General features: G+C 31.5%; 1 protein-coding gene across 6 annotated transcripts; it reads left to right on the top strand.

Annotated features, from left to right (window-relative positions):
- The first annotated feature begins 198 nt into the window (after positions 1-198).
- On the top strand, positions 199-27,880 carry LRR (capping protein regulator and myosin 1 linker 1 leucine rich repeat protein). 6 transcript variants are annotated; one of them, XM_088232365.1, is made up of 29 exons: positions 199-445; positions 612-715; positions 800-850; positions 979-1,087; positions 2,048-2,154; positions 3,709-3,824; positions 4,304-4,393; positions 4,990-5,234; positions 6,871-7,058; positions 7,897-7,974; positions 8,915-9,099; positions 9,383-9,531; positions 10,851-10,966; positions 11,134-11,205; positions 13,333-13,504; positions 14,059-14,233; positions 14,666-14,780; positions 15,847-15,980; positions 17,628-17,754; positions 18,946-18,963; positions 19,757-19,913; positions 21,220-21,294; positions 22,391-22,517; positions 23,129-23,181; positions 24,084-24,179; positions 25,104-25,163; positions 25,640-25,699; positions 26,538-26,570; positions 26,850-27,013. In XM_088232365.1, the coding sequence occupies exons 1-29, from the start codon at positions 409-411 to the stop codon at positions 26,861-26,863; spliced, it is 3,063 nt and encodes a 1,020-aa protein (XP_088088491.1). In that variant the 5' UTR covers positions 199-408; the 3' UTR covers positions 26,864-27,013. The 6 variants fall into 6 exon arrangements, with proteins under 6 accessions (XP_088088491.1, XP_088088490.1, XP_088088492.1 ...); XM_088232364.1 differs by having other exon boundaries at positions 14,663-14,780; XM_088232366.1 differs by lacking the exon at positions 18,946-18,963 and having other exon boundaries at positions 14,663-14,780.

Raw genomic sequence — 27,880 nt, 5'->3', positions numbered from 1 at the left:
TTTTATATTTTGTTATAGTGAAGTAAATGTAAAAATATTGAAGGATACATAGGTAGAAGTAAATTTCCACCATCAATCTACAAAAAGTGGCTTGGTGGGATTTTTATTTCATTGGTTTTATTTATTGAAATATTTATTGGGGATATATATTTCAATAAATATAAATATTGAATATTTTAAAAGTACCTAATCAACACTGAATTATTAAGGGGCAACATTGTAATATTGTCAAACTACTGTCAAAATGCTAGAATTCGTGACTAATTCGGTATTGGGAGGATGCCCTATTTCACTATTTGTTGTGTTGTTTATTTAGTTAACTTAAATTTAAGATAAAATGAACAATCTTAATTGGTGTTATCGCAATAAATAGCTTTAAGGTTATCCTACCGCCTAATTTTTATTAAGATGTCCACCAAATCACAGCTGAATAATGATTGGAATGGTTGGTTTGCCGACAATAATACCGTAATAAATACTATGACTGTTAAAGTTTTGCTCTACTTTTGTGAAAAAAAAATACTTTCTTTATTTGTCACACTTTTATATGAATTTATGCGTTTGTGTAATTGCGTTTATATATCTATAAGTTTGTGAATTATGTTTTGCAGATAGTCTCACCAACCTGCTTGGTAAGAATGTTAAGATATTCTTCAAGACCCTGGTACGCCTTGAAACCAGAGGAGATAAATCTAAAGCGGAGAACAGAGTTCTGGTAAGTAAAGTTCTTAACTAATATAAAGTTCAATGTGTTGTTTTCATTTGAAAACCCATTCATTCGTTTGTATTTTTCTTTCAGGTTTTTTGCTCTAGTCGGTTATTCGTCCTCACTGTAAAAGTTCCCGCCAGGGTATGTTTTAAAAATCATATGAGAAAACTATTTAAAGAACCTTAATGATATTATTAGTGAATTTCTGTCAGAACTATTGTTTTGATGTTTAAAAGTTAATTACTTATGTTTTTAAAAATATTTTTCAGGTTGAAGCCCACTATCACTATTTAGAAATCGAGGCCCTAGAAAGTCGTCAACCTAATCATTTATGTTTTGTGTTTGATACCGATACGAAACCACTTTCTCTGTTAATTGGTAAATATATTTTCATTTGTAGAAAATTGTGGGAATTATCCTACAATCATTAATAAATAAATAGTTAAATAGCTGTAATTTATATTTGAGTTATTAACTGCTTTATGAAGTAAATAAAGCTGACAAAGTTTGATTATGTCCAAATGCTTGCAGACTGGCTGGATTTCCTCCCTAGGGAGTTGTTCATATTTAAATTTATTTCAACAGAGAGGGAAAAATTTTTGAGAAGGGAATATGTAAGTCTAGGCATTTACAGGGCTTATGACCTGTCATTGGCTGGTTTAAGTGGCCACTTTACACACTGTGTAACATTCACCATTCTGCCCAAGTTTGAACATCCACATTTCCTCAACTCTTCCATCTGTTGACTTTTGTGAAGTAAAAGAGCTGAAACCTTTATCACGTGGGTAAGATTCATCCGGCTGAACCAAATCACCTACTAGGCAACGCCTGAAAACAGAGTTGAGGAAATGTGGATGTTCAAACTTGGGCAGAATGGTGAATGTTATACAGTGTGTAAAGTGGCCACTTAAACCAGCCAATGACAGGTCATAAGCCCTGTAAATGCCTAGACTTCCATATTCCCTTCTCAAAAATTTTTCCCTCTCTGTTGAAATAAATTTAAATAAAGCTGATTCACTGCATAACTAAAAAAAGATAACTCAATATTCAATAAACGGAGAAAATCTAACTTTGAACATAATTTAACAATATTATTTACTTTCTAAATATTGCTGTAAATTTACATACGTAAATCACACTAATAATGTGCATTCATTAGCACCCACATGATAAGGGTTTCAGCTCTTTTACTTCGCAAAACTCAACAGACGGAAGAGTTGAGGAAATGTGGATGTTAAAACATTGGCAGAATTATTTTTCATATTCCTTATTCGTTAGACTCCCAGGAACATATTTATGACGAATATAGAGGTTCCACTATGCTTAATTAATTTATAGGAGATGAATCTGAAGGCGGTGCTCGAGTTGTGGGTGCCGTGTGCGCCCTCGCTGGTGCCCTGGCGCGCCTCTGCCCGGGAGCGGCACTCGCTCACATCATACCCAAGGTAACAAAACATTATAATTTCCCTAGCTGCACCCAGTAGTGCATAGGACACTGCAATGAGGAAGTTCTGTGGTTTTTTAAATTTTTTTTTTTTTTAATAGACTATTAAACTATGCCAAAGAAAAATATTTATTTTTTTGTATCATAATAGCCATGATTTTTAAAAGTTTTATAATTTTAAATATCCCCACCAAAACTTCAAAATTACACCGCTTGTCGCGAGTTCTGGTTGGTGAGTGATCAAAACACACATCTGAACGGTGAAGCACAACTGACAAGAAGAAAGAAAACATTAATTCAACTGACGTTTATTGTACAAATCACTAACTTGCAGGCTTTCTATGACATTGTTTGATATGATCAGATTAGTTTGTAGGAATGACAGCTTTTTTTTGTTTTTGACATTTAAAAGTTGAACCCCGTTCAATTATAAATTGTACCTGCTAAATGTTGATAGACATGGCTTCCCCTAAACTGAAAATCTGTTTCCGGTTGCTACAACAACATAACGCTATAATTTATTGGCTATTGCAAACACGTGATCACATAAACCTGTGACATTGTAAAGAAGTTCATTATTATTTAAATTTTTTTGCACATTTTCGAAGTTGTATGCTTCAGATCCAGTCCAGAGATCATGAAATATTAGAGTAAAGGTCGCCCTTTTAAATACATATTTCATGCCAACTCATCAAAATTACCAGTATTTGTGTACACCGATGATTTATTTAAAAAAAAAAAGTTTCATGAGAATATTATTTCTTCATCTATTGCTTCTACTTTAAAAGATACAATTCAATGTTTTGAACAAAAATCATTTTGAAAACCAGCTGTTTATTGTGATGCAAATGTGTTGAGTGTAGTGTTATTCATTTGAATAAACCTTGTGGTTTTATCTTGGGGGAAGTCAAGGAAGGAGTGTGGTTTTATATGGAATTATTATTTGTAATTGATAACAGGCATACATATTAAGTAGGCAATGAATATGACATCATCACCTGACAAAAATACTATTTGTTTTGTATCCATACAGCAGAGCAGGTGTTGCCTTTTCTGTGATCCAGTCAAGTGAATAACTAGTGTTTTGCAAGACCTATTGTAAATTATTTTGAAATTGTAATTTTTTTAGTAGGATACATGGTAAGTACTTAAAAATTGTATGTATTAATGTTAAAACTAAGTCAGTTCATTGAACAGTAATCTTGTGGTTTCGATGACACAGATTATTAAAATGTATGAGTAATTTTATTAATGTGTCACTTCTAACTAGAAAGGATTCAATGAAAATGGGATTGGTGAGTTGACAATTTATCCTTACGTTTTGTAATTTAAATATTTTATCTTCAGTTAGTATGTTTGTGTGCCTCTGTTTACTGTTACATCTTTTCTGAATGACATTTACTCAGAATTTCATGTGTCTAAACTGTGAACTGTCTTCAAAATACTTATTTTTATGTCAAAACTTTCTTATTTTTTTTGAGTTGTTTCTTTTTATTTCCTGCTTGTATCTTATAGCTTTAAATTTGTTAGAATTAAGTTTGACTGATGTCCGTAGATATCCGTCCCAGGGGCTCTCGATGCCGGAGGCATAGGAGCCACTGTTGGAGGCCCGTGTGGTGGGTTTTCTGCCCAATATGCTGCAGCTTGTGATCTGCTACAGGTTCCTTTCAGGTATATTTTATGTTCAACCAATAGCAATCTTAAGAATAATTTTATAAAAATATTGTGTTTTTCCCTTACTAGGTGAAACAACTGTTATAAACTTAGTAGGTAAACTTGGCGATTTAAGTAGAATATGATATGCAAAGCACCTTTTATCTAATTTATTATTTTACATGTGTTTGTATTTTCATTTTTAATATTCTTTTTAATATTTTATTTTTAAATAAAGAAAGTATAAAAGAAAACTATTAAAGTGGATAAAAATGCATTTACTGTCTTAAAACAGGGAAGTTGACCTAGTTAAGCCGTTTATGTGACTCACTAGCAAAAACAAAAAAATAATAAAAAAACTGTTCAATACTATTATATTTTTAATAATTTTTTTCATATTTTAGATTTTTTCTAATAAATGTAATATAGGATTCTAACATTAATAATATTATATTTTGTTTTATAGTTTCAAATGTATAGATATTTATGCTTTTCAGGGAAGACGTAGCTTGGGATATTGACACAATGTATCACACACACAACCAACGAGTATTGATGCTGAGAGATTTTGAACATCTAGACCCAAAGTAAGTTAAAAATAATTTAATTATCTATATTTATCATATAGATAATTGGATTTGTTTCTAAACAGTGCATATATTTAACAATATTATAATGTGATGTTGATGTATGTTACATAACCTCGCCTCTCTAAGGATATTTTATATTGAGGTCCTAAATACCGATGTGTTAAAAGATATGCGCTGTGAATATGAGTCAATGTTACCCGATTTTAAAGGTATTTTTTTAGGCATTTTCTGTAGTTTTTGAAAAAAGAAATTAAATAAAATATGATTTGAATCAATAAGTAATAATTTTTATATAAGAGTTATCATAGTTTTATAAAATTCTAATTCAAGATCGTTCTATGCACTGCTAGCTCAGTTTGGCCATCAGCAGCACACATCATAAACCAGGTGAATGATTCATGCTCATTAAAATCTGGTCTAAACATGTTTGTTACTATGACACATCAACTCACACCACCAGTGGCATGCACTCCAATAGGCGTTTAAACAGTGCCTGTTGCTTACCCTAATAATGAAAATATTTAGAGTTTCTACAAAATTAATATCAATGTAGATTTGACTTGTAATTTGAAAAACAATCTAAATCTTTTCAGAGAAATAAGTGCTCTCGTGTGTGCTTTACAATATAACCGCTGGTTTCGTGGTGTTTGTGGCCCGGGGGAAGGGGGCGGTGGGGGCGCCGCCCTTAGCGGGGCGCTGAGGCGGGGGGCCCTGAGGGAACTCCACTGGCCCCGCGCTGGGCTCCGCCATGACGGGGCAGCCCGGCTGGCCCCCGGCATAGCGGCTGCTGCTTCGCTGCACACCGTGGATCTTACTGATAACCCTATAGAAGATAAAGGTATGTTAGAAAAATTACATGAGACAATAGACAAAATACTACATGTTACTGATAATTAAGTTATTAATTTTAAAGAGGAAGTTCAGCGCTTTGGGAAATTTTGGCATAAAAAATGTCTTTTTACTCCCGATAAAAATTAAAGCATTTAATTATATGACAAAGTTTCTAAAAAATTATGAAAATGAACTACTTTGTAATGTCCAGGTAAAATTATCAATTAATTATAGCTTTGTTATTTTGTTGTGGTAACCGGTTTCCAGTTTCCGGGGTAGCCATGTTTTTTTACTTAGATTTAGCGGGTACAAATAATTTGTTTTTATAATTGTACGGGGTTCAACTTTAAAGTGTCAGAAACTTTAGCCGGTGGTGTAATTTCGAAGTTTCGAAAGTGAGGATTAATACCGATAATTATACGATACATAGAAATTAAATATAAAAAACGGATTAGTTTCAACTAACAGATAAATAAAAAAACCACTGAACTTCCTCAATTAATTCAACAGAAACAAGTTTTTTTAAGACTTAATTACTGATAGGGATTACAAAGCTTACGACCAGGGGACATTTTATTTTATTAATATAAACGGCAAATCTGCCTTTTACAAAAATTTATAATACTAATATATTTGGCTTAATATTTTTTTCAAAAAAAATATAAATTTTCTATTACCCAAGATTTATCAAAAAAAAAACCTAAAAATTATACAACATATTCAGTATAAAGTTTAAACAATTTAAGAATAAAATATTTTAAAGTAATAAAACAAGAAAATCGTAAGTACTGTTTCATACAGCTGGGCAAACTGAACAAACAATTGTATTTTTTATGAAATGTATAAATAAATAAATGTAATTACCATTCACCATATTTGAAAAAGTTCAAAAGGTATATCTGAGTGACATCCATAAAATATGCCACTCAGAATTCTCGCAATATTTTTAACCTATGCTTTCCCCCCTTTTGCGTATGCATTTTATTTATTTATTAACACCCAAAGGGCTTTTAAATATACAGAGGTTATAAACAATCAACAAATATAAAAATACAATTTAAAATATTAAAAAAAAACATAAAAAAAACAAATGAAAATACTAGAAACTTAATTATTATTCAAACATTTTAAGAATAATTGCTTCTTGAAGTTTGATGAAGTTAAAGCAAATACATATATTTTTCGGTCATCAGTATGTTTGTTCCCGAGAGAGTGAATTCTTGGGAACAGAGAATTAATGTGCAAATTCGCCTTAGATTTATTAATATACCTAAAATAAATATGCCTCATTTGATTATTTCACAAATATATACATACATGTTTACTTTTTTCAAAAATGATAACTTTATAGATTGCATAACACTCGCCATTATGCTCATTTTTGTATATCTGTATTTTTCCAATTTTTTTATTGCAAATTGTATTTTTTTTTGCAGTGAAAAATTTATAAACTTTTTTATAGAAATCCATAGAAAAAGAGGGATATTAAAATAAGTTGCGTTGCATGAGTATGACTGAAAACTATTTACTTGTCCTTTAAAGCAACTGTGTCATAGACATCAGATATTTAACATTTTTTTATTTTTCTCCGCCCACGCAAAATACGATATTACTTTTGCATTAAAAAATGTTTATTATTTTAGGAGCGATAAGCATAATAAATGCACTAGCAAGTAACGAAACGGGATTAAGGCACCTGTGCTTCGCTCGCTGTAATATAACAGGAAAGGCAGCCAACAGTCTCGGTGTGATGCTGTGTGACAATACCAACAACCTAGAGACCCTTACACACCTCGACCTCTCTAACAATAATCTTAAGGATGACATACATGTGAGTTGATTTTTTAATATAATAATAATTGTTATTAATTATTCATTTAAAGTTCATATTATTACTGTCCTTTACACATAATCAGGATTGCTAACAAAAATCCAAGTATTATGGATTGACGTTTTTTGTAGATATTTTTTGATAAAACTTCTTAGTATAATTTTAATATAAAATATGAATACAATTATTTGTTTACTTAAACACTACACAATACCTTTGTGAGCAATTTATTACCTTAACTTTTTATTAATAAATAAAGTGAATTCAAATAATTTTATTGGTTAAATATGTAAAATATACTTTTCTCTATAAGACTATATTTTCAACTTAAATTCAGGCCTCTATTTCCTAAAATATGTATCATAATGTACATACATAATTTAACAAAAAAATATTTATGAACCATACAGTAGATTTTATAGAAAATATGTATGTAAATATTATTTATATGTTAATGACTGCAACACGGTACAAATCTTCAGTACAATGCGTAACATATTATGAGCATACAAAGAAAACTAGCCAAGTTGGAATTCTTGTTTGTTGGACTTGGTGAAAAAAATCTTAAAATTGCAAAAAGTGGACTTGGCTAGTTTTCCTTGTATGCTCACGATATATGTTTACACAGACAACATCAATCCTGATGATGGATGCTGTAATGCTACCTGAAATTTAGAAAATAACCCAAAAAACTTGTGCATCTGAACCCCCATGAAAATCTAAGAAATTTTAATACTTTTTCATTCATTTTTCAGTTGATAATTATTAAATATTATCTAAATATATTATTATTATTTATCTCGGATAGTATGTAAATTTTTTATTTATTTATTTCCAGGACTTATGTAGTTTTCTGGCTCAACCCAACGTGTTAACACATCTTAATTTATCAAACACTGAAATCACGCTGGAAAATGTAAGTCTTTATTTACCAATATAATTTAATGATTGTTTTATGTCTTTTTGTCATTTAAATTACAAAACATACTCATCTTCGTAATTAATGAAAAAAATGTATCAAAATTTATTTATTTATTCATTTACATAAGCAGATAAACATACATATCCAGATTACAGGTCAAGACTGCCAAACTGCAACCTATTAGCTTTTTAAGTAAAGTCAAACAATCTACACCTTGTTAGTCTTGTTATTAGGGGGTACATTTACACATTTATCTATGTATTAAATCTTTTTAAAAATATATTATATAGTATCATTGCCAGTCTAACTAGGGTCAGAACCTCGTCCTAAGACCGGAAACGGTAATAATATATACATAAATAATTAGGCAAATTTTTATTTATTTATTCATATATAGGTACGTATTATAAAAAATAATAATAACATATTCCTAACTCTATGAGGCCAAGAGCCCTGTTGTATTGGGATTCAACATAATTGAAAGTGGAAGCATGCATGTTATTAAAGAATACTACAAATAAAAATTGTAACAAAAACATAAATTTCAATAAACATCTGGACAACACGCTTAATAGAACTATATGTAAATCTATGCAATGTCTCGCAGCAGTCTCCTGCAAAGATAATAACAAAGATTATTTTTTTCTTAGTAATAAGGAGCTTGAAGCATATTGTTAACTCTCAATTCATTACTTGTTAGACCATTGAAAGCCCCACTGATTCGGATCTAGTCTAAGGTTTTCTTTTAGATCTGCACATGGAAAGCAGTTTTTAAGATATATTAATGGAATTCAACTTGTTGTCTTGAAGATTTGTGTTTGATTTAGCATTTAGTGCATAAATTTTTCTGTATCAATAAATTTCAATTTACTTCTTTAATACTTGAAAGAAATTGGAAAATGATGTGTATCATGGTTTGTTATAAATTTGACAGGTTTTTGGAGCTCTTCTTAGGGGCTGTGGTGCGAAACTTCGATGGCTTTCTTTGGCCAACAATCCCTGGAGTAACCGCAGAGGTTCACGAGATCCTCCTCCCTCCTTAAGGCAGTTCTTCACGGCCTGTCTTGCTCTCGACCACTTAGATTTGTCTTGTTGCCGACTTCCACAAGATGCACTAAAGTATGATTCAATTTTAGTATTTATTTTTTTCTGAAGAACAAACAATTTAATTATATAAAAATATGAATTATAATCGTTTATAAACTCGGGTGTTTCACTCAGCCCAAGGGAAGAAGCTTTTCTAATTCCTACTCTTATACTTTTTTCCTAATTTGCCTGTTTAACTTATGGCAAAATCTGGCAGTAATTTACATGTTGTATTCAGTATGTAAACATTCCCAAAATATTGTTGAATAATTCTCTGGTTTAAACCCTTATATATCTCTATCAACTTGTTAAACAGGAATGTGTTGCTGGGACTAGCATGTAATGAAGCAGCCGTCAACCTGAGACTGTTCCTACGTGGGGCTCTCGCCACCGGAGGCCCTTTGGTGCTGGAGGCTTGCCTGCCGGGAGTACGCTGCCTCACACACCTTGACCTCTCCGACAACTGTAAGTTATTTTTCACTAGCATTCATTTACTGTAAGCTTGACTCCCAATTGAATATCTACTTAATGTTGTACCAAAAGTGTGGAAAAGGGTACATCCACTGTCTGAAACCGATAGTAAATAATCTTTATTAAAATTATAAATTAAGATACAATAAACCATAATTAAATTTTATACCCTGAATTGATTTGTAGGGATTTTGAGTATTATTCAATTAAAATCTATAACCTACCTCCACTATCTATTAAAACAATTAGTAACGAGAAAATGTTTAAAAAAGCTATAAAAAATTGGATAGTGGAGCTAGGTAGAAGTAAAATGGATTGTCTCATTCACCCAAACCAATATTGAATCAACCGCTCCACAAGTGTATAGCTTATGTAAGGTTTTTGTTATTTTCATTGTGCGTTTTGTAGTATAAATAATCTGGATGTACATATATACCTTGTTTTTAAAACTGTGAATATTTTGTTAATTATCTCTGTTTATTGTTAGTCTTCTTTGTTTATTCTCTAATGCAAAAACATTTAAAAAAAGTATATTGTTAAGTGTCCTCGGCACGGGTAACCCCAGTGAGGACACATTATTTTTATTATTAATTATAGTTTGTAAGAGAAAAATATGAATAAATAAATACAAGGAAACCTTTGTGTAATTATTCTTAATTTCAGTATTCCATGGAAAATACCACCATTTAAAACGGGAGTTTTGTATACTCTGTCAAATAACTTTTAAATATTAGTTCTATCATATTATTATTGCATTTTGAAATTGATTTTATTTTTATATTTGAGAGTTGCCAAAACAAATGCATTTAATTAGTGATTTGCTTTGTATGTGTTGGCCTTTACATGCACCTTTAAAACAATTTTTAAATTCTCTCTAGATAGAAATTTGAAATAGCAAGTCATAACGTTGCAAGTGCCTCGTAAGTTGTACTGTCAGTTGCCCCACATTAACTCATACCAACACAAGGTAATAAGTAAACAATTTAAAAAAGTAAGACCAATTACAGATTTCACATCCATATTTACTATGAATATAGGAGAGGGGAAAAAATTAAACAATTATGAAAACCGAAATACTAAAAAAATACATAAAAGGGAGAAGGCGGGCATGGTTTAGTGCCGTGTATTTTTCAGACACAAGAGCCTGATTCTTTTTGGCAAGTCCAACCTAATTTTTCTTGTATTTTTTGTATTGTATTGTAAAGGTATTTTAAAATCATTTTTTTAGTATTTTATGTATGCACATATTTTCGTACTTATTGTGCTTGCCTATATTAACAAATAAATATATATTTTTTAAACATTTGATCTAGGTATTGAAGGCGAATTAGCGGGAGTAATGTCAGCAGCAGGTCGCAGCCGATCTTTACGTGGATTAGTGGTTGCACGTATGCAAGGACGAAGGCAAGCCGCTGCTCCTATTGTTCAGGTACATCTGATATCTCATTTTGTTTGCATTTCTACTAGAATTTCACTTATCCCAAGGTGTAATTTTTCAAAAAGTCAATGTTGTATTATTGTGTAACTTATTTTCAATGTAGAACATATTTCTAACAACAAACATTAATTAAAATAAATATTTTTAAATGTTTATAGGCACTCGTGGAAGTACTGCAAGATCCTGAATCTGTACTGACATCTTTAGACATTAGTGATTGCAAACTCAAGGTACGTAATTAAAAAATATATACACAGCTTAGTTTTATCAGATCCACGATTATTTGGTTGATTTTGATATGTGTGTATTGTAATATGTCATTTTTTGACATAGAGATGAACCTTGAAAACCCTCTCCACTTACCGGGGTACGTCCGACTTGCGGCCTCTTTTCAGATCCGCACATTGCACAAACAAATTTTAATTCAATAGGTTAATTATTTTCATATTATTTGTTTACATAATTTATTATATAAATAAAACACGAGTGATACTTTAATCCACAAATTTGGAATATCCAGTGACCGGTTTCATCGCTTTCGCGACACCTTCGAGACTGGTATCTTTATTAAAAAGTTAAATGTATTTATACAGAACAGAGGTAAGGATACATAATTCAAAGTTATATGTAAGTAAATTAAATAAAGTTATTTTTATCTTAAGGATCATTATCGACAAATTTTCTATGGGTTAACTAATGAATGGATATAATGTTATTTTAATGAGTTTAAGTATTTTATTTTATTGTTGGTGTCCCATCCTTCGTGAGTGTGGTTTTGTAAATAATGATTTCTGAAAAACAAAGGGTAAAAAGTCATTAGTAAAATTATATTACAATGGGTAAAGTAATGGGGAATGCACATGTGTTATCTGTTCATTAAGTAATTCTACGTCGGGTTTATTTTTTAATCTATTAATTTCGAGAATTTCTAATTTGTCAAGTTTATGGCCTTTGGGTGCAATATGAATTATTTTTACATTATTTTTACAATAATAATTCCTTAGCTAATTTGTTGGTAAATACTAAAGACAAAAAAGATAAGTTTTCCAACTCAGGAACTTACCTTCTTAATTGTAACGACTGTAAAAATACATGCTACGTAGGCCAAACGGGTAGAGCCTTTAAAACACGCATAAAAGAGCACATACAATCATGGTCTAATAATAAAGATAATTCAAATTTTGCCAATAATTTAATAAAAAACAAACATTCCTTCAATTTAAAAAATAATGTAAAAATAATTCATATTGCACCCAAAGGCCATAAACTTGACAAATTTGAAATTCTCGAAATTAATAGATTAAAAAATAAACCCGACGTAGAATTACTTAATGAACAGATAACACATGTGCATTCCCCATTACTTTACCCATTGTAATATAATTTTACTAATGACTTTTTACCCTTTGTTTTTCAGAAATCATTATTTACAAAACCACACTCACGAAGGATGGGACACCAACAATAAAATAAAATACTTAAACTCATTAAAATAACATTATATCCATTCATTAGTTAACCCATAGAAAATTTGTCGATAATGATCCTTAAGATAAAAATAACTTTATTTAATTTACTTACATATAACTTTGAATTATGTATCCTTACCTCTGTTCTGTATAAATACATTTAACTTTTTAATAAAGATACCAGTCTCGAAGATGTCGCGAAAGCGATGAAACCGGTCACTGGATATTCCAAATTTGTGGATTAAAGTATCACTCGTGTTTTATTTATATAATAAATTACAATGAACTTCCATCAAGAATTTTCACTTACAAACTTAAATGTTTTGTTTACATAAGTTTCATATATTTTATTATTGCCATTTTTTGCTTTTAATGTTCGTATCACTGTCAGTGTACCTCCTATTTGTCTGTCATTATCAATCTTATTTTTCTGACCGCGAGAACCAAGTCCAATCCAGCGAACCAGAGCTATTGCTATCCCTCCACCAGATATTCTATAACAGTTCATACAAAGAAGAGAAATATCCAAAACACTTTTCATTTTGTGATATGACATTTTGTGATATGACACTTGTTTGTTTTACACTAATTTGTATCAACCACTTTAACTTTTAGTTAAACGTCAACTAAAAATATATATATTTGTGTAACATATAATTAAAAATTAGAGTAGTTTTACAATGTTTTTGTTTTATTAAAATGCTAGACTCTACTGGACCTTTTCAATGCATCAACATTACTTCATAATTATTTTCATAAATTCAGTTTCATAATATTTTCTCAAATATTATGATAATGTATTTTTTATCTATTATACTTTTGTTGGTTAGATTTAATTATGTTAATATGAATATCGGCATCTCAATACTGCATAAACATTTGTTTCAGAGCACATTACTTCCATTACTTGGTGCCTTGGGAGCAGCGCGTGGCTTGACCAGTCTGGATGTGTCGGGTAACGGAGTGGGCGACGCAGGGGCGAGGTTACTGGCGAGGGCACTCCGGCTCAACACATCCTTAAGACATCTGAGTCTCGACCGAAACCATCTTACTCACAAAGGTTAATAAAGAATTCGAAATTTACTATAGTTTTAAGCTCCAAATGTAATCAACTGAGTATTTTTTCATTAAACAATCAGGTTATTAATTTAATATAAAAATCAAAAGCATCTTCATCTATTCTAGAAAGTTAAGAAATCATGTTCCAAACCCTGTTGATATATCATTAAATGTAAGGTAGCGGATCTTCCATTAACAGAAAAGAAATATGAAAGAGCATGACTTTATAAAAGCATCTCATAATAATATTCTCATAGATGATCTGAATGTTTGTTGGGCAGATGACATCAGGAGTAGAATTCAGATGTCAGGCAAGCTTAAGATAGAAGGCAGCCGATTATGATTCAACCCCATATCCAGCTGTTTGGAAGTAGCTTAAATAAAATAAAAAACATGAAAATTGTTTTCAGATTCAATTGTGGCCAGTCAACAATTTTTTTTGTATTTTTTTTAAACTTCCGAAGTATGTATTTTCAATTAAACTTAATAAAGTTTGGTGTCTGTGTCTTATCAATATCAAAAGCAATTTATGTAACATACGAATACATTTTTTAGGAGTTGGTGAACTTTCGCAAGCCTTGCAATACAACCATTCCCTACAAAAGGTGGGTTTCCCTGCTGCTGATGTGCTGGGAGGCGGGAGAACGGCTTTGGAAAGAATTGAGCCACTTTGGAAGCAGTTAGAAGAAAGATTATTACGAAATGCATCAGCAGATGTATTCTCACCTAGGTATTTTAACCCTCACAATATCCATAATAAATATTTATAATCTTATTATTATTAGAGCACACTTAAATATTTGTATTGTGTGTCTCGGAGTAATAACGCACTACCGCTCCCACATGGACAAAAACCATTCTAGGATTTTCAATCACAAAGTTAGCTACAGCTTGTAGCAAAACAATGGGCCGTAGGTACTATGGTAGAGAATTGCAAGCATAGAAATGAAACCATCAGTTACTATGCAACAAAGCAAAATTGCTGTCTCCATTAGCGGGCAGGGCATTATTACTCTGAGATTATGTGTGCACTATTTTAAGTTATATCTGTTACCGCCATATGCCTTTATCATCTTCAATTTTGTTGTATTTACGTTTCGAATCTATTTCCAGTATATTCAAGTCACTTTATTTTTACACTTATATTTTTGTCCTATAGCAGTGATACAATAGAAGACATCGATGTTCCTCGATGTATATTACCTCCCTCACCTCTTCCACGACTTCTAGAATCTGCTACTGATTTATTACATTCCGGAATATCTAATCACTTGCAGGTATAAGCTTCATTTATTCAAAATATACATGACGAATAGAGCTAATATAATAGAAATACATGTAACTCAAATGCAAAAACAGATAATGTTCATATCTATATTATAATTTCTATATTAAAATAACCTACAATATCTTTAGGAAAATCAAATGGTTTCATCATTTTACCAATGGGCATCATAAATTCTAATACATAACAAAAAAATATGTATGCTCTTAAATTTATATGGAATTACTCCCACTTTTGAATTTTAAAATGCCCAACCCAGGGTTTTCTAAATATTTTCTGCAGCGGAACACTTGGCAGATCCGAAAATTCTAACAGATCTCTTAGCTTATTTTTTAGGTTGGCTAATTCATAATAGTAAAAATAAAAAATGTTATCAAAACATTTATTAATTTTTTATAATTATAACAATTCATATAAAAAAAATATTTAATAAAACTCTCAATGCCTTGTATGATTTCGAGTTCTTGAATCACAATTAATATCAGGCACTCGGTGAGTTGAATTCTCACATACATATTCTGCTGTAGCATCGAGCCTGTTTCTGCACTTTGACTTTGTTTCAGCATAATTATAAAATCCCACTTCGCATAAATAAGTTGTAGAAAACGGATATAAAACAATAATATGTAGCTTGTTTTGACATATTGGTGTACTGTACCAACAAACTCATCCTGGTATAATTTAATCTTTATTTCAAATCAGAGTCACTAATGAAATCAATTAGAGTTTTATAATGACTTACGCAGGAATCGTACTTACTTGTTTTGGAAAAATATTGCAAAAGAGTTGTTTTCGTATAGAATTACTTCATTTTTTTGCGGAACACCTATTCAGGCTCCGTGGAACACTGATGTTCCACAGAACGTAGTTTGGGAACCCTGCTCCAATCAATAATCATCCTTCCTTATCTGCACCCGGTGGTGTATAGGGCTGTGCATTGGTACTCTAAAGTTGTTAACAAAACATTTGTTTTTGTTTTGATCTGATGAACAACTGCTGTTCATTAAATTAAATTAAAAGCAACAATACTTGTGATTATTACTTATGTCTTCCTTTAGGCTTGTGCGGAAGCAGCGTCTGACCAAGCCGTACAAGGATTAAGTTCGAGCGCCCTGAGGCGGGTTACTCCTTCTAGAACTGTTATTCAAAGGGCGCTGGCACATTCCTTACAGCCTATAGCTGGTCACATCACGTGAGTAAAACTAATTTGTCTTTCTTTTGTGTTATATAACCTTTTGCCATCAATTAAAAAAGTATATCCCGGAGTATCCGCATCTCGGAGTATATGTAAATAAATTTTTCTCCTTTAGATCGAGTAAGCTTTTACATTAATGTATACACACAAACATAATGGACTTATACACATATGTATGTATGTACGTACATATATTTATTGTGGGGTAATTACTACAACTAGGTAACTTTAAAATTAGCATTTGTGAGTTACCCGCTAAAACCTATTTTTTTATCTACATAGTGCTTTAGTTTTTCCCTGTATTATATATGTACTCATCGAAGGTGTTCTAATCATTAATGTTTTTTAATTTATTGCAACAGAGAAAAAAAAATTGAGAAGGAAACATGAAAGTCTAAGCATTTACAGGGCTTATCACCTGTCATTGGTTGGTTGACAGGTCATAAGCCCTGTAAATGCCTAGACTTCCATTCAAAAATGTTGTCTCTCTCTTTTGCAATAAATTTAGATCTTTACTCCTTAGGGAGTGAAATCCAGCCTCTCTACATACAGACATTTCGACATACTCAAAACGTTGTTTTTTATTTATATTTGAATCCTTGATTCTTTATACTATTCATTTTTTCTCATCCTCTTCATTTTTTATGGAGACTGGAAAGTTCCATCATACTTTATGTTTTAATACAGGTAACATTTTTATCAAATACATATTATGTTTTATTTTTTAACATGTACTCAAAAATTTAAAAAATATTCCGCCTTCATATGCAATTTTATCATATGTGTACAATAAAATAAACAAATTGTATAACATATCTTCATAGTTTCATATCAATTTAACCTAATTTCCAATGGGTATAATGTTTTTTTAAAGAATTTTTTGATAATTATGTTGTTTTATCTTTTCCGGTGTTTTGTTCCGGAAAAAGATAGTTAATGATAAAAAACATAAATCATGGTGATTTAATTTTAGAAATACAGATAAATATGTATTTATGAAAGAATGATGAAATAAAAATTACATCTTGTGCCTTTGTCATCATGTATGTATATTTGAAAACAAGATATGGTTTTATTTTATAATACATTGATATTTTACATATACAAGTTAAACAAAGACGGTAATCTCAATCATTGGTCTAAAACGAGTTTGATATGGAGATGGATAGAGAAACAAAAATACTATTGACTACTGCAAAAATTTTGGACGGTAACTAGCAGTCTCCTTTACTTTTCAGAACAAAAACCAAAACCATTGATTACTCTAAAATTAGTCAATAATCTACCGAAATTATTATACATAGATATAAATTTCTGGCTATAATTATTAAATAAAATAATAAATTTTCCTTAATATTTATTGCATATTACTCAAAAATTTAAAAAATATATAACACGCCTCTTATAAATGTTGAAATTAGCACAATCATTATTTAAAAAATGATAAATACATACGTACTTAAATTATTTCAACCAAAATGGTTTGCTTTCTACAAAGCTTGGAGCGAACATTAGTTCCAAAGAACTTTAAAATGTGACATGTTTCAAATAAGCGAATTGTACAAAAGTTATTGGACGCCTGTACTGTATTAATATTATGTACGATTTTTTTTAAATTTAGGGAATATGGTTGTTATTTTTCAGTGAAGCATGGAATGCAGTGATGCGTGGTGTATATGAGGATGGTGATCTAGATGATGTCAGTCGAGGGGTTCTGAGGAGGCCGCGCCCTGCCCCACCCCCTCCGCTTCCAGTCCACTTACATACAACGGTCTGTATACTATACTACAGATACTTACATACACATGTGTGTTTAAAAAAAATTGACATTTGTCAACGGTACTTCCGTATTACGTATTCAAGTCTTACAGAATGAGGTGATGAGAATAGTACTCAAAGCCAACATTTTTATATTCACATTTAAGATGAATGCATAAAGGTATTGTATTTTTCACTGTAAAGCAACAAGTAAAATGTATTGTTGCAATTTTTATTAATAAAATAATTATAACAAAAAAATTGTAATCAGATTCTAATTCTAATATAAAATTCTCAAGTGTTATCATTTACTCTACTCTCACACTACTGTGTATTCATAGTTAGATCTTTTATTTTTTCTTATTCATTTTATATGTGCTTTATTGAAATGTTTTACAATACTTATATTATGTAATCTTTAATCTATCACCAAGTCTTTGCTTTAACCTTATTTTTACCAAAGTATGTAATACACATGATTTTTTACATACAATAGTTTTATCTTTTGCTATTGTTTGTTATGTGTTTGAAGTTAAAATTTATTTTGCTATTGTTAATTATTTCTTATAGCTACTTTAATCTATATATTTTTTTATCTTTTTTTTCTTATATGTTTTCTTAAGTTTTGCTTAGTTCTTTTTTACAGATGTATATTTTTAAGCATTTTAAAACATGTTATAATTTGTTTATAATTTTCTTTTCTACCCGCTTACAACTGTGTATTTTTTATTAGCGTATCTTAAAAAAAAGTTGTTCTTCTTAGGTACATTGATTTATTTAAATGTTTTACAGTATTTGTGTATCATGTCATCTTTATATATGTAGATACATATTTATGTGTTTATAAATTATGTTGTCTCACTGGTTATATGTAGGAATATGTATTTGAATGTACTAAACGCTATATTTTATTACTTACATCATATATTTTATCTATGTCCCATACTTGTGAAAGCCCTCCGGGCGTTTATGTGGATTAAATACATAAATAAATACAATTTCTGAACAGGACAACAAAATGTGACGAGAATATGTATTACACACAACTCTATTTGCGTTGGTATCTCCATTGTAATGTAATATTGTCACGGTATTTTGATTTTTTTGGTTTATGTCGATATATTTTATTGATACTTTTGGTTGGTGCTTATGGAAACTAAAAACTCTTTTAATACATATTTTTTATTCTTTTTCTGCAAATCAGTTGGATTACTTAAATCTGGTAAGGAAAAAATTCTACTACAATTTGTTCCGTGAAAAGAGTGTGATTGATGATAGTTCATTAGTTAGTTTTTTGATAACCAATATTTTAATATCTATTTTATTTATGAAAATTTAAAGCCAATACAACATGAGGATAACAAATCTTGAAAAGAGAAAATGAATATTTATCTGCCATGATTCTCAGTGCCTTCATCTCGGAAGTATTCAATAGTATGACCTTTAAAATACCAAAAACTTGTAACCTGACTGTGGAGCACAAACCCATTATTCAGATTAGCACCTTCAGATATTTAGGCATATACCGGTTGGAGGAGCTGATCTGTGTGAAGAAATACAAGCTCAAGTTAACAAGATAGCTACCATCTTTGGTGCTCTAAAATCCACAATATGGAAAAATAAAGATATGACCACAAAAAGAGAAAGTAAGAAAGTATATATATAATGACATGTGGCAGTTTAAGTAGCTCAATTGCAGTGGGGGCAATAATCGACGCGATAAACGTTTTTCACCGTGATTGTTTATCGTTTAACCGATACGTCGACTTAAATTTATCATTTGAGAATTTTTTTAATCTATGGCAATAAGCCACATTGCCACAATATCCTAATTTTTCAAATGCCCTTGTGTGAGTTTATTATCGCAGTCTAGTTCCACTGTGATCAGTCAAGTTGCTTAAAAACTTTTAAGCGATATCGATAAAAATTTCTTCCCACTTCTCAGATCTCCTCAATACCTCCATATTTTTGTACATCAATACATGTGTGTGACAATTGTGTATGTATGTGTCCAGGCGACCCCCCTGGGCGGGAGGCGGGTGTCGGAGGCGGGGTCGGGGGGCGGCGGAGAGCGCCCACAGTCAGCGGCCGGAGCCCCCCCAGGTCGCCACTCCCCGGACAGCCTGGCCGATCTCCCGTCCAACCACACTCAGTTGCATCATCTCGTCAAAGGTACAGCGCTTAATACTTTAACATTATATTTATTTCAATAATCACAACAGCAAACATAATATTAAGGTTACAAAATTCACAAATTTTTTTACAATTCACCTTATTTTGTTAGCTGTCCAGGGGTGCTATTCTGAACCACTCTCGTGGCACGAGAAAACAGTTTTTCTCGTGTATTTTGTATGTATATACGGCCACAAGAGCATTTGGAATATCAGCCCAGGTGGATGAAAAATATAGTTCTATAGTTAAAGTCCTGGATAAGAAAATTGAGTGGGAATAAGTGTGCCTCACTGTGTAGTGGTAAAACGCATTAGATTCCTGGAAGGGTGGGTGTGAAATATTGATTTAATGTTTTTTTGAACTGCAATACTTCATTGTTCCTGAATTTGGTACCTGAAGCATAAGACCGATCACCTTACCTTCACAAAATAGATGATCAAACTATCCTGCATTTGGTTTACTGGGTGATGATGACCTTTTATTGTGGATATAGCCACTCCACTGGCCCATAGGCACATTTTGGACTGTCAAATGTATCATTTTGCTTATAGGTGTATATATCGCTCATCATATCTACATCTATATATTATATATCCAGGTTTGATTCCTGGTGAGAACACACAAATTAAATGTGATTTTTCTCAAAAATGTAGTACCCCAAATAGGCAATTCACTTACTGAATTGCCCAATGAGTAAACCAAATACTCACTTTTTTCTGTTTGCTCAGAAAGAAACTTTTCCTGCCATCTTTTTATTATTATTATTATTTTTATTTTTTTTAATTACACCACAACAGACCAGGAGGCCTAATTACAGTGGGGAATTGTAGCACAGAATATCCAATCTTGAGAAAAATCACATTTTTGTATTCTCACCGGGATTCGAACCCGGAACTTTCCGTGTGTGACTAAATAAGTATCCACTTACCCTAATTTTACTGGACCAAGTAGATTGACATAATACGTGTGAAACTGGCCCGTACATGACGGACACAATCAATCATTTTTAGAATAATAATATATAAGATTCTATTTTATGCCAATTGCTATAATACTTTATGCACTTTTTAACTAAAGATTGTAAAAGCCCTCTGGATTTTGATATATAAATGTATTACAATGTGTGTCTACATCAATACATACAATATCATATTGCAAGTAACTAGACTGTACGTATGAGTTTTTATATAGTGGATAGATAACCATAGAGCCAAATCGTTGTCACGTTGGTTTGACCATCACCACTCTGCTACCAAGAAAAACAACTTAAAAGAAGAGTTATTATGTGGTGTGTTTTGTTCTACAGGACGTCCTAGAAGAGCAAAGACGCGTGCACCGAGTCGACCCGTACCAGAACTGCATTCACATCGTACAGCTGATGGTTAGTCTTCAAAATAAAATTATATTATTATTGATTGACATATTCACGTTTAAGCTGGCTATAGCTGTCAAAATAGTGTCTTTTTTTTATTTTTCAGAGTCTATTCAATAAAACATACACATTATTACAATATTAATACATTATAAAGAAAACAAAGTATTGAAATATATTTTGTCCCGATAAACTATTTAACAATAGTTTGAAATGGAAATGACAGCTATATTAGGAAATGACACCTATAGTTATCAGTCCAAAGGTCATTGCTAGTGAAAAGACAGCTACAGCCTATGTGAAACTGAAGTTTATATGGTAGGAATATTGTATCTATAAAAAACAGTCAGCAACAAAAGTGTCCCAATATGTTCGTCAAATAAGATTTACTTTAAACCATCAACTACGGTCCAATTGGAATATTTGAAAAAATAAGAAAGTTATGTGTCCACATGAGTGGATCCTATGAGAAAAAAGTGTCCGCAAACATGTTAATATACCTACAAAAGTAATCTATGTTTCCTAAGTTTTCCCTTTGTTAGCATGCTAATGAAAATAACAGCATATTTAACGCTATTGCTAAATTTTAATAATATTTCGGGAAGGTTCTCTCCCAAAAAAGTTAAAAGCTAAATGCTATGTAATAACTTCTAGATCCTATTTACTCAATTTGCTGACAATAAATAGAATATTTGCATTCAGTAGAATACATACATTAAAATTAATTAGCATGTCATTACATTCAGCATCTTTAATCTATTATTGGTAATGCTTTTTATATTTCATTATAAATTCACAATGCTAATTATTCTATACATAATATGCAGTGCACTCAAATGTTTAATAACCCTATGTTAATGTGTTAGTGCCTGTCGGTGAACCAAGTTAACATAAAAAATTTGTTAGTATTAGTAGGCACACTAAGATGATTTACATGAAATCTTATTGTTACGCACACATAAAGTTGAGGTTTTTTAAAACTCTAATGAACTGCATATTCATATATTATCTAAAATGTATCACATAATTTTATCTATACTTTTTAAAGAACATGTTCCGAAGTATAGAGTTACCATCTCTAAAAATATGATACTTCATCTTACAGGTGTGGAAGTTTTCTGGCGCGGTGGGCACTCCCCTCCAACATCTCCCCGCTCCACCCCCTCCTCCCCTACCTCTCCGCCCTCGGCATCAGCCTCTGCTTCTTTGACCCTGCATAATGATGATACAATGTAAGTTTATTTATTTTATAAAGGCATATAATACATTACTAGCGGAAAGAAAACTGCATTCCAATCCGTGGGTAATTGCCTTCCGCGCCTTCTTTTTATCACTTTTCTCTCTCGGCTAAGAAGTGTGACTTACCTTCTAATTTTATTGTCAAAAAAATTACACTACGCGGCAGCCATTTTTCAAACATTGAATGACATTTGTAAAAACTTGATTAATTTTTTCGCATTTTTAAATAGAAATCTGTTTGATCAAGTATTTTTTTTCTTCTTTTATGAGAAAGGTATATTTTTCCTTCAATAGATGGTAGTAATATGTAGTATCATTTTATGTAAAAAAATAAGAAAGTTGCTGGGCTTTTTTACATGACAATTCGCTCAGGCAGGTGACTCCCGCCATATGAGATGTAGCATGTTTTTATTTTAGGAGGATGACTCTCGCCAAAGGAGTTCTAAGGGTTAATATTTTTTTCAATTTAAAATAGATTTAACATAAATTTTATTTGTGTAGTGTCAAAAATTCCCAATAAAAATATTAAAAAAAAAATTTTTTTGTAGAAGTTGTTTCATATTTTCATTCAATGTATTCAGAATTACATAAAACTACCTTTCAGGTACAGTTTAACATCTGGGGAGAGTACACCAGTAGCAATGGATGATCGTTCAGGTATAAATATTTATATTTATTATACCTACTATTACTTACGTGTTTTAATCTATTTTTTAAATTCTTATATTTTGTAGGTATGCCTTTGATTGTGTGTGCTTCGCACTCTCGCAAAGATGTGTTTGTTCTGCTTTACAGACTAAACACGATATAAGATGACCATTGAAGTCTCTTATTGGCACCTAACGCATATCCCACTTTGTATAATATTTTAGAAAGTTGCTCAACAAACCATCGGTGATAAAGAAAATAAAAAGGCGGTACTTACATGAGTATAATACACTGTTTATTTACACACAAATTATTTACAATCTTAATAAGTATTTTTGATGAATTAACTTTATGAAAATTTATATGTGAAGCACTAACTTTCTGGTTATTTTATTAAACTTCATGATATTTACACAAAATTGAAATTACATAATTCATCTAACATTGTGAGTAAAAGTCCCACGACGAGGATCAAAGATCTTGAGGTGTTGAGAGGAGACGTGAAAGATAAAGAGGAATAGCAGTATTGCCTACGTCACTAATTCTCAGGGCTGCCAACCTTGCAGGTCTCTTGTCCTCAGTCAGTACCTACTCGGAGGCACCACAATACAACTGATTTTTATCTTGTGGCTTGTTTTGTGATTGATTATTTCAAGTTCTATTCAGTACTAGTATTTCTAATGTCTTACCATAAATGGAAACCCTTAAAAACACCCTTAATTAATTACAGAATTGTATATGTATACGGGGGGGGGGTCCGATGTCCCGCAGGACATCTGCTGGTACAGAGCGGGTTTAAACTATGCAACTCGGTTATAAACTTAGACTATACCCTGCCTGCGTAATCTATAAGTATGAAAGCACTAAAATTAATGATACGAATCATAAATGTATTTATTAACTCTGTTTAGAAACGGACACAGGACGAGCTCGATCTGCTGAATCCCCGCAGCCAACCAACTGCCTTTCAACAACCAATAGCATGTCACTTGCTACCACTCCTCATGGTTAGTATTTTGCATGTAATATACAAATTGATGTCCCTTCCAAAAATCTCGACGTTATATTCGACATTTAGACCGTGTCCAGGTGTACCAGAGTTCACAATACCTAGACTCACTTCACTCTTCTGACATCCCATCAGCCGCCGAATTTGTCATCATCCCTTAATTTTGGCCTTTATAAGGCAGATTCATAGCTCTAGAAGTCGAGAGTATTCCGGGTCATCTTCCTGCCATTCTGCTTACCTATTTTTTCGGGTAATTTCTGGCTTAAGACACCTACTCAGGGCTGCGTTAGCCTAACCAGCTTGCTCTCCATGTTTGTAACTCTTTGGTGGTAAGGGCACCCCTCGACTAACCCCATACAATCATTGTTATACTGATCTGCCTCTGCCTGCCAGGTTGCTTACTTTAATTTCACCAGGTTCTTTGGTATGACATATAACTTGATAAACCCAGATCAAAGTAGTTGATCCCTAATACTCAGTTAAGTACGAATGCCAGCTTTTAGGCCCTTTTGAAAACTTCTGAATATGGTGTGAGACATCAAGTACCAGATACAGATTGCTCGGCTGACCGAAGTACCACATGTTTTCGCCATCCGAAGCCCATAAATCATCCCTATGTCGAGAAACAATAACTCAGTCGCCTTTCAATCTGTAAAGTCAGTGCTTGTCAACCCGTGTAATCAACAATATTGTATTTCTATCATTTTATAGTACTTGTATTGTATGTTATATATGAACTGAATAAATAAATATATATTTGAAAATAGAACTGGATCCTTAATAAAAAATATAACCCTCAAAAATCACTTTTGAAAAATTCTTATTTTTAAAATACCCCTACTTCCTGTTTTTTTTTAAATTGAAACACTAAGCCCACCTAATTCTTGTTGATATTTTAATATTAATTTGTAATTTTTTTTAGGTGAAGAGAAATCTCCTATTGCTAACCACCGTGTAAAAGATGGATCTCCTTGTACAACAGGTCTGTTTTTATATTTAATTTTGTAGGACATATTTAATTAATACATATCATTATACATGGGCTGGACATCTACAGCGAATGCCTGATTCATGCTTCCCTAAAAGACTAATGAGCGGACACCCAGGTGGAAGGAGATTGGTGGTAAGACCCAAACTGAAATGGGAAGATGAAGTGAAAAAAGATGCAGTGCAGCTTCTCCTTGTGGTGAATTGGAAGACGGCAGCTGAAGACAGACTGAGTTGAAGGCGAAAGTTGCAAGAGGCCGAACCTCGATATGCACTGTAGCGTCATCGGAGAGAAAATCAACTGTCATATTTTTTCATTTGACCTGTTGTAATAGGCTTTCCTTACTAAGATACTTTAAAAATTGCCACCATACATTTTTCTTTATTCTATCTTTATTTTATCCAGCATTAAAACAACTTAGTAAATACTATTTTACAAAAAGGTAATCAAATGCAATCAATGACTTTCAGAAGGTGTAGAGAGCTGCGTTGGTGGTAGTATTGTTGGTATTTCTCCAGCTGCCTTAACTGGTAAGTTTTACGCATAGTATTAAACACAATTTGTTTGTTGGTGGTTAAAAATAATGCTTTGGGCTAGTGATATGATCTTCATCTAGATATGCCACTGAAACAATTATACAAAATAAATTCCATCTAGACCCCCACTCAAGCCTCACGATGAGGAAGTTCGGTGGTTTTAATTCTTTAATATAACTAAGCCAAAATTAAAAAAATATGTATATTTATGTATGTATCATCATTGCTATGATTTTTTAATTTTTGTAACTTTGAAATTACTCCGCCTGTAACGTCACGAGTTGTTGTTGGTGTGACATTTAAAAGAAGAGTCCCGTAACATAAAAATACACCAAATGTTGAAAAAAATGGCTACCTGGAAATCGGAAATCTATCATAACACATAACAAAGCTGTAATTGATTGGTTGATTCACAAGAACTTTTTTTATAATTTTTTTCATACATTTTTGAGAAACTTCACCGTATAATTGAATGCTCTAATTTTTACCGCATGTAAGAAAACATTTTTTAAATCCAATTTCCCATAGCACTGAACTTCCTCATCGAAACTCCATCCTTTATACTTAGATACACCACAAGGTGGAAGAAAAAAACATATTGGTGTTGTGTTTGTGTTCATAAGTTCATTGTAATTTTGGCCAGTTACATTACTTGAAAGGTACTTTGCTCGAGATCTCGACGACTCGAGCATTAAATTGTACTTCAAAATATTTCTTAATTGTGTTGCTAAATCTTATATGTAGATCTAGAATCTAATAGACTAATATTTGTCACTAATAATAATTTGGTTTCTTGAAACTAACCTCTTATTAACCAACATTAATTTTCCAGGATCTATGCGAAAAGAGGCTCCTTTAGCAGCTGGTGAGTGATGTGAATTCGTGACTATTGATTTGGTTATATTTTAATTAATCTTAAATATGTTCACAAATTTTTTGGAATTTCTAAAAAAAAAACTAGTATGTTAAAAATTATGAGAAATGCTTATCAATGTAATTAACGCCGCTATTTTATAATCACCTTAAACCGACATTTTAGCATTTAAACTGTTCATTTAGTATTTTGTAATGCAGTTTACCAAAAGTAATAAATATTCAATATTGCGTTCAGATATGAATGTTCAAATGACTATTCCTGTTTCAGAAGAGCCAGCCTGAATAAACGATATGTCAGAACTTGAAGTTCGGAACTGAAATACTTGCATGTACACTTCACTAGTATTGGAAAAGTTGGGACGTCACCGAGTTAGAAATGAGTGCAGCTTAACGTAACATTATTTTATAATACGATTTCAATAGTTGTATGTATTAACGAAAGAAGTACATTGTAGTTTCCTAATTATAAAAACAATGTCACATTCTGCAATGGTATATTAGGTAAGGGTTCTAATGTGTACATTTTTGTTACCAAAATTCTTTTTGAATGTATTTTTAATTTTAAAATCTTTGACTGAAATTTGTATGTCCTTTTTACATTGGCTAAAGAATACTGTATTTGTGCTAATAGGATATAAAATTGAGTTGTCAAATGTGATCGCATTATATGTATTTTATGTAGACGAAAAAATCTTTGATTTGATATTCACATTTGTCGCAACACTATCATTGTTTTAAGCGTCTTGTTCAGATTACAACTGATATTCTATATTTTGACAGTGTTTGACAAATAAGATGGATAGTGTGCTGTAAAATTAGACTTCAGAATGAATGACTAATTGTTGATTTTGGAATTAACTGATTATTTACACAATATACACGAAGACTAAGAGGAAGATCAGACGGAAGAGTTAAGCGAATTGTAGCAGTACTTGGTATATGCAGGGTAGACTGTTATGTCTGCCAATATGTTAATTTGGAGTCAATTAGGTACTTTTATAACAGTATTGTGATATTGATTTTCTTAGTAGCGTATAAAATGAATTAATTTTTAGTTTTAATAAATAATTTTAGTTTTACAAGAAAACACGAGTTTTATAAGATGCCAAGATTTTGCCAGTAAAATTTGTTTCGTAATTTTAAGATTATTAATATTAACGCTGAATTATATACATACCAAGTTACATAATATAGTATGTACATAAACATAGAGAAAACTTATTTTAATTTGGTGATATGTATCGGATTATTTTAAGAAAAACTAAATAAATATAATTATTTTCACTTGCGTTATGTAAA

Source organism: Micrasema longulum, unplaced genomic scaffold (assembly GCF_059751315.1).
Source record: "Micrasema longulum isolate JH-2025_06_02 unplaced genomic scaffold, ASM5975131v1 h1tg000978l, whole genome shotgun sequence".
Classification (NCBI taxonomy): domain Eukaryota; kingdom Metazoa; phylum Arthropoda; class Insecta; order Trichoptera; family Brachycentridae; genus Micrasema; species Micrasema longulum.
The sequence above is the reverse complement of the archived record's forward strand: the minus strand, read 5'-3'. Positions and strand labels throughout refer to the sequence as shown.

Coding starts and splice junctions, on each gene's coding strand:
- LRR (XM_088232364.1), top strand. CDS start 409: ATGTCCACCAAATCACAGCTGAATAATGATTGGAATG. Junction 9,532..10,850: donor CCTTGACCTCTCCGACAACT/GTAAGTTATTTT, acceptor CATTTGATCTAG/GTATTGAAGGCGAATTAGCG. Junction 19,914..21,219: donor GTTGCATCATCTCGTCAAAG/GTACAGCGCTTA, acceptor TTTGTTCTACAG/GACGTCCTAGAAGAGCAAAG.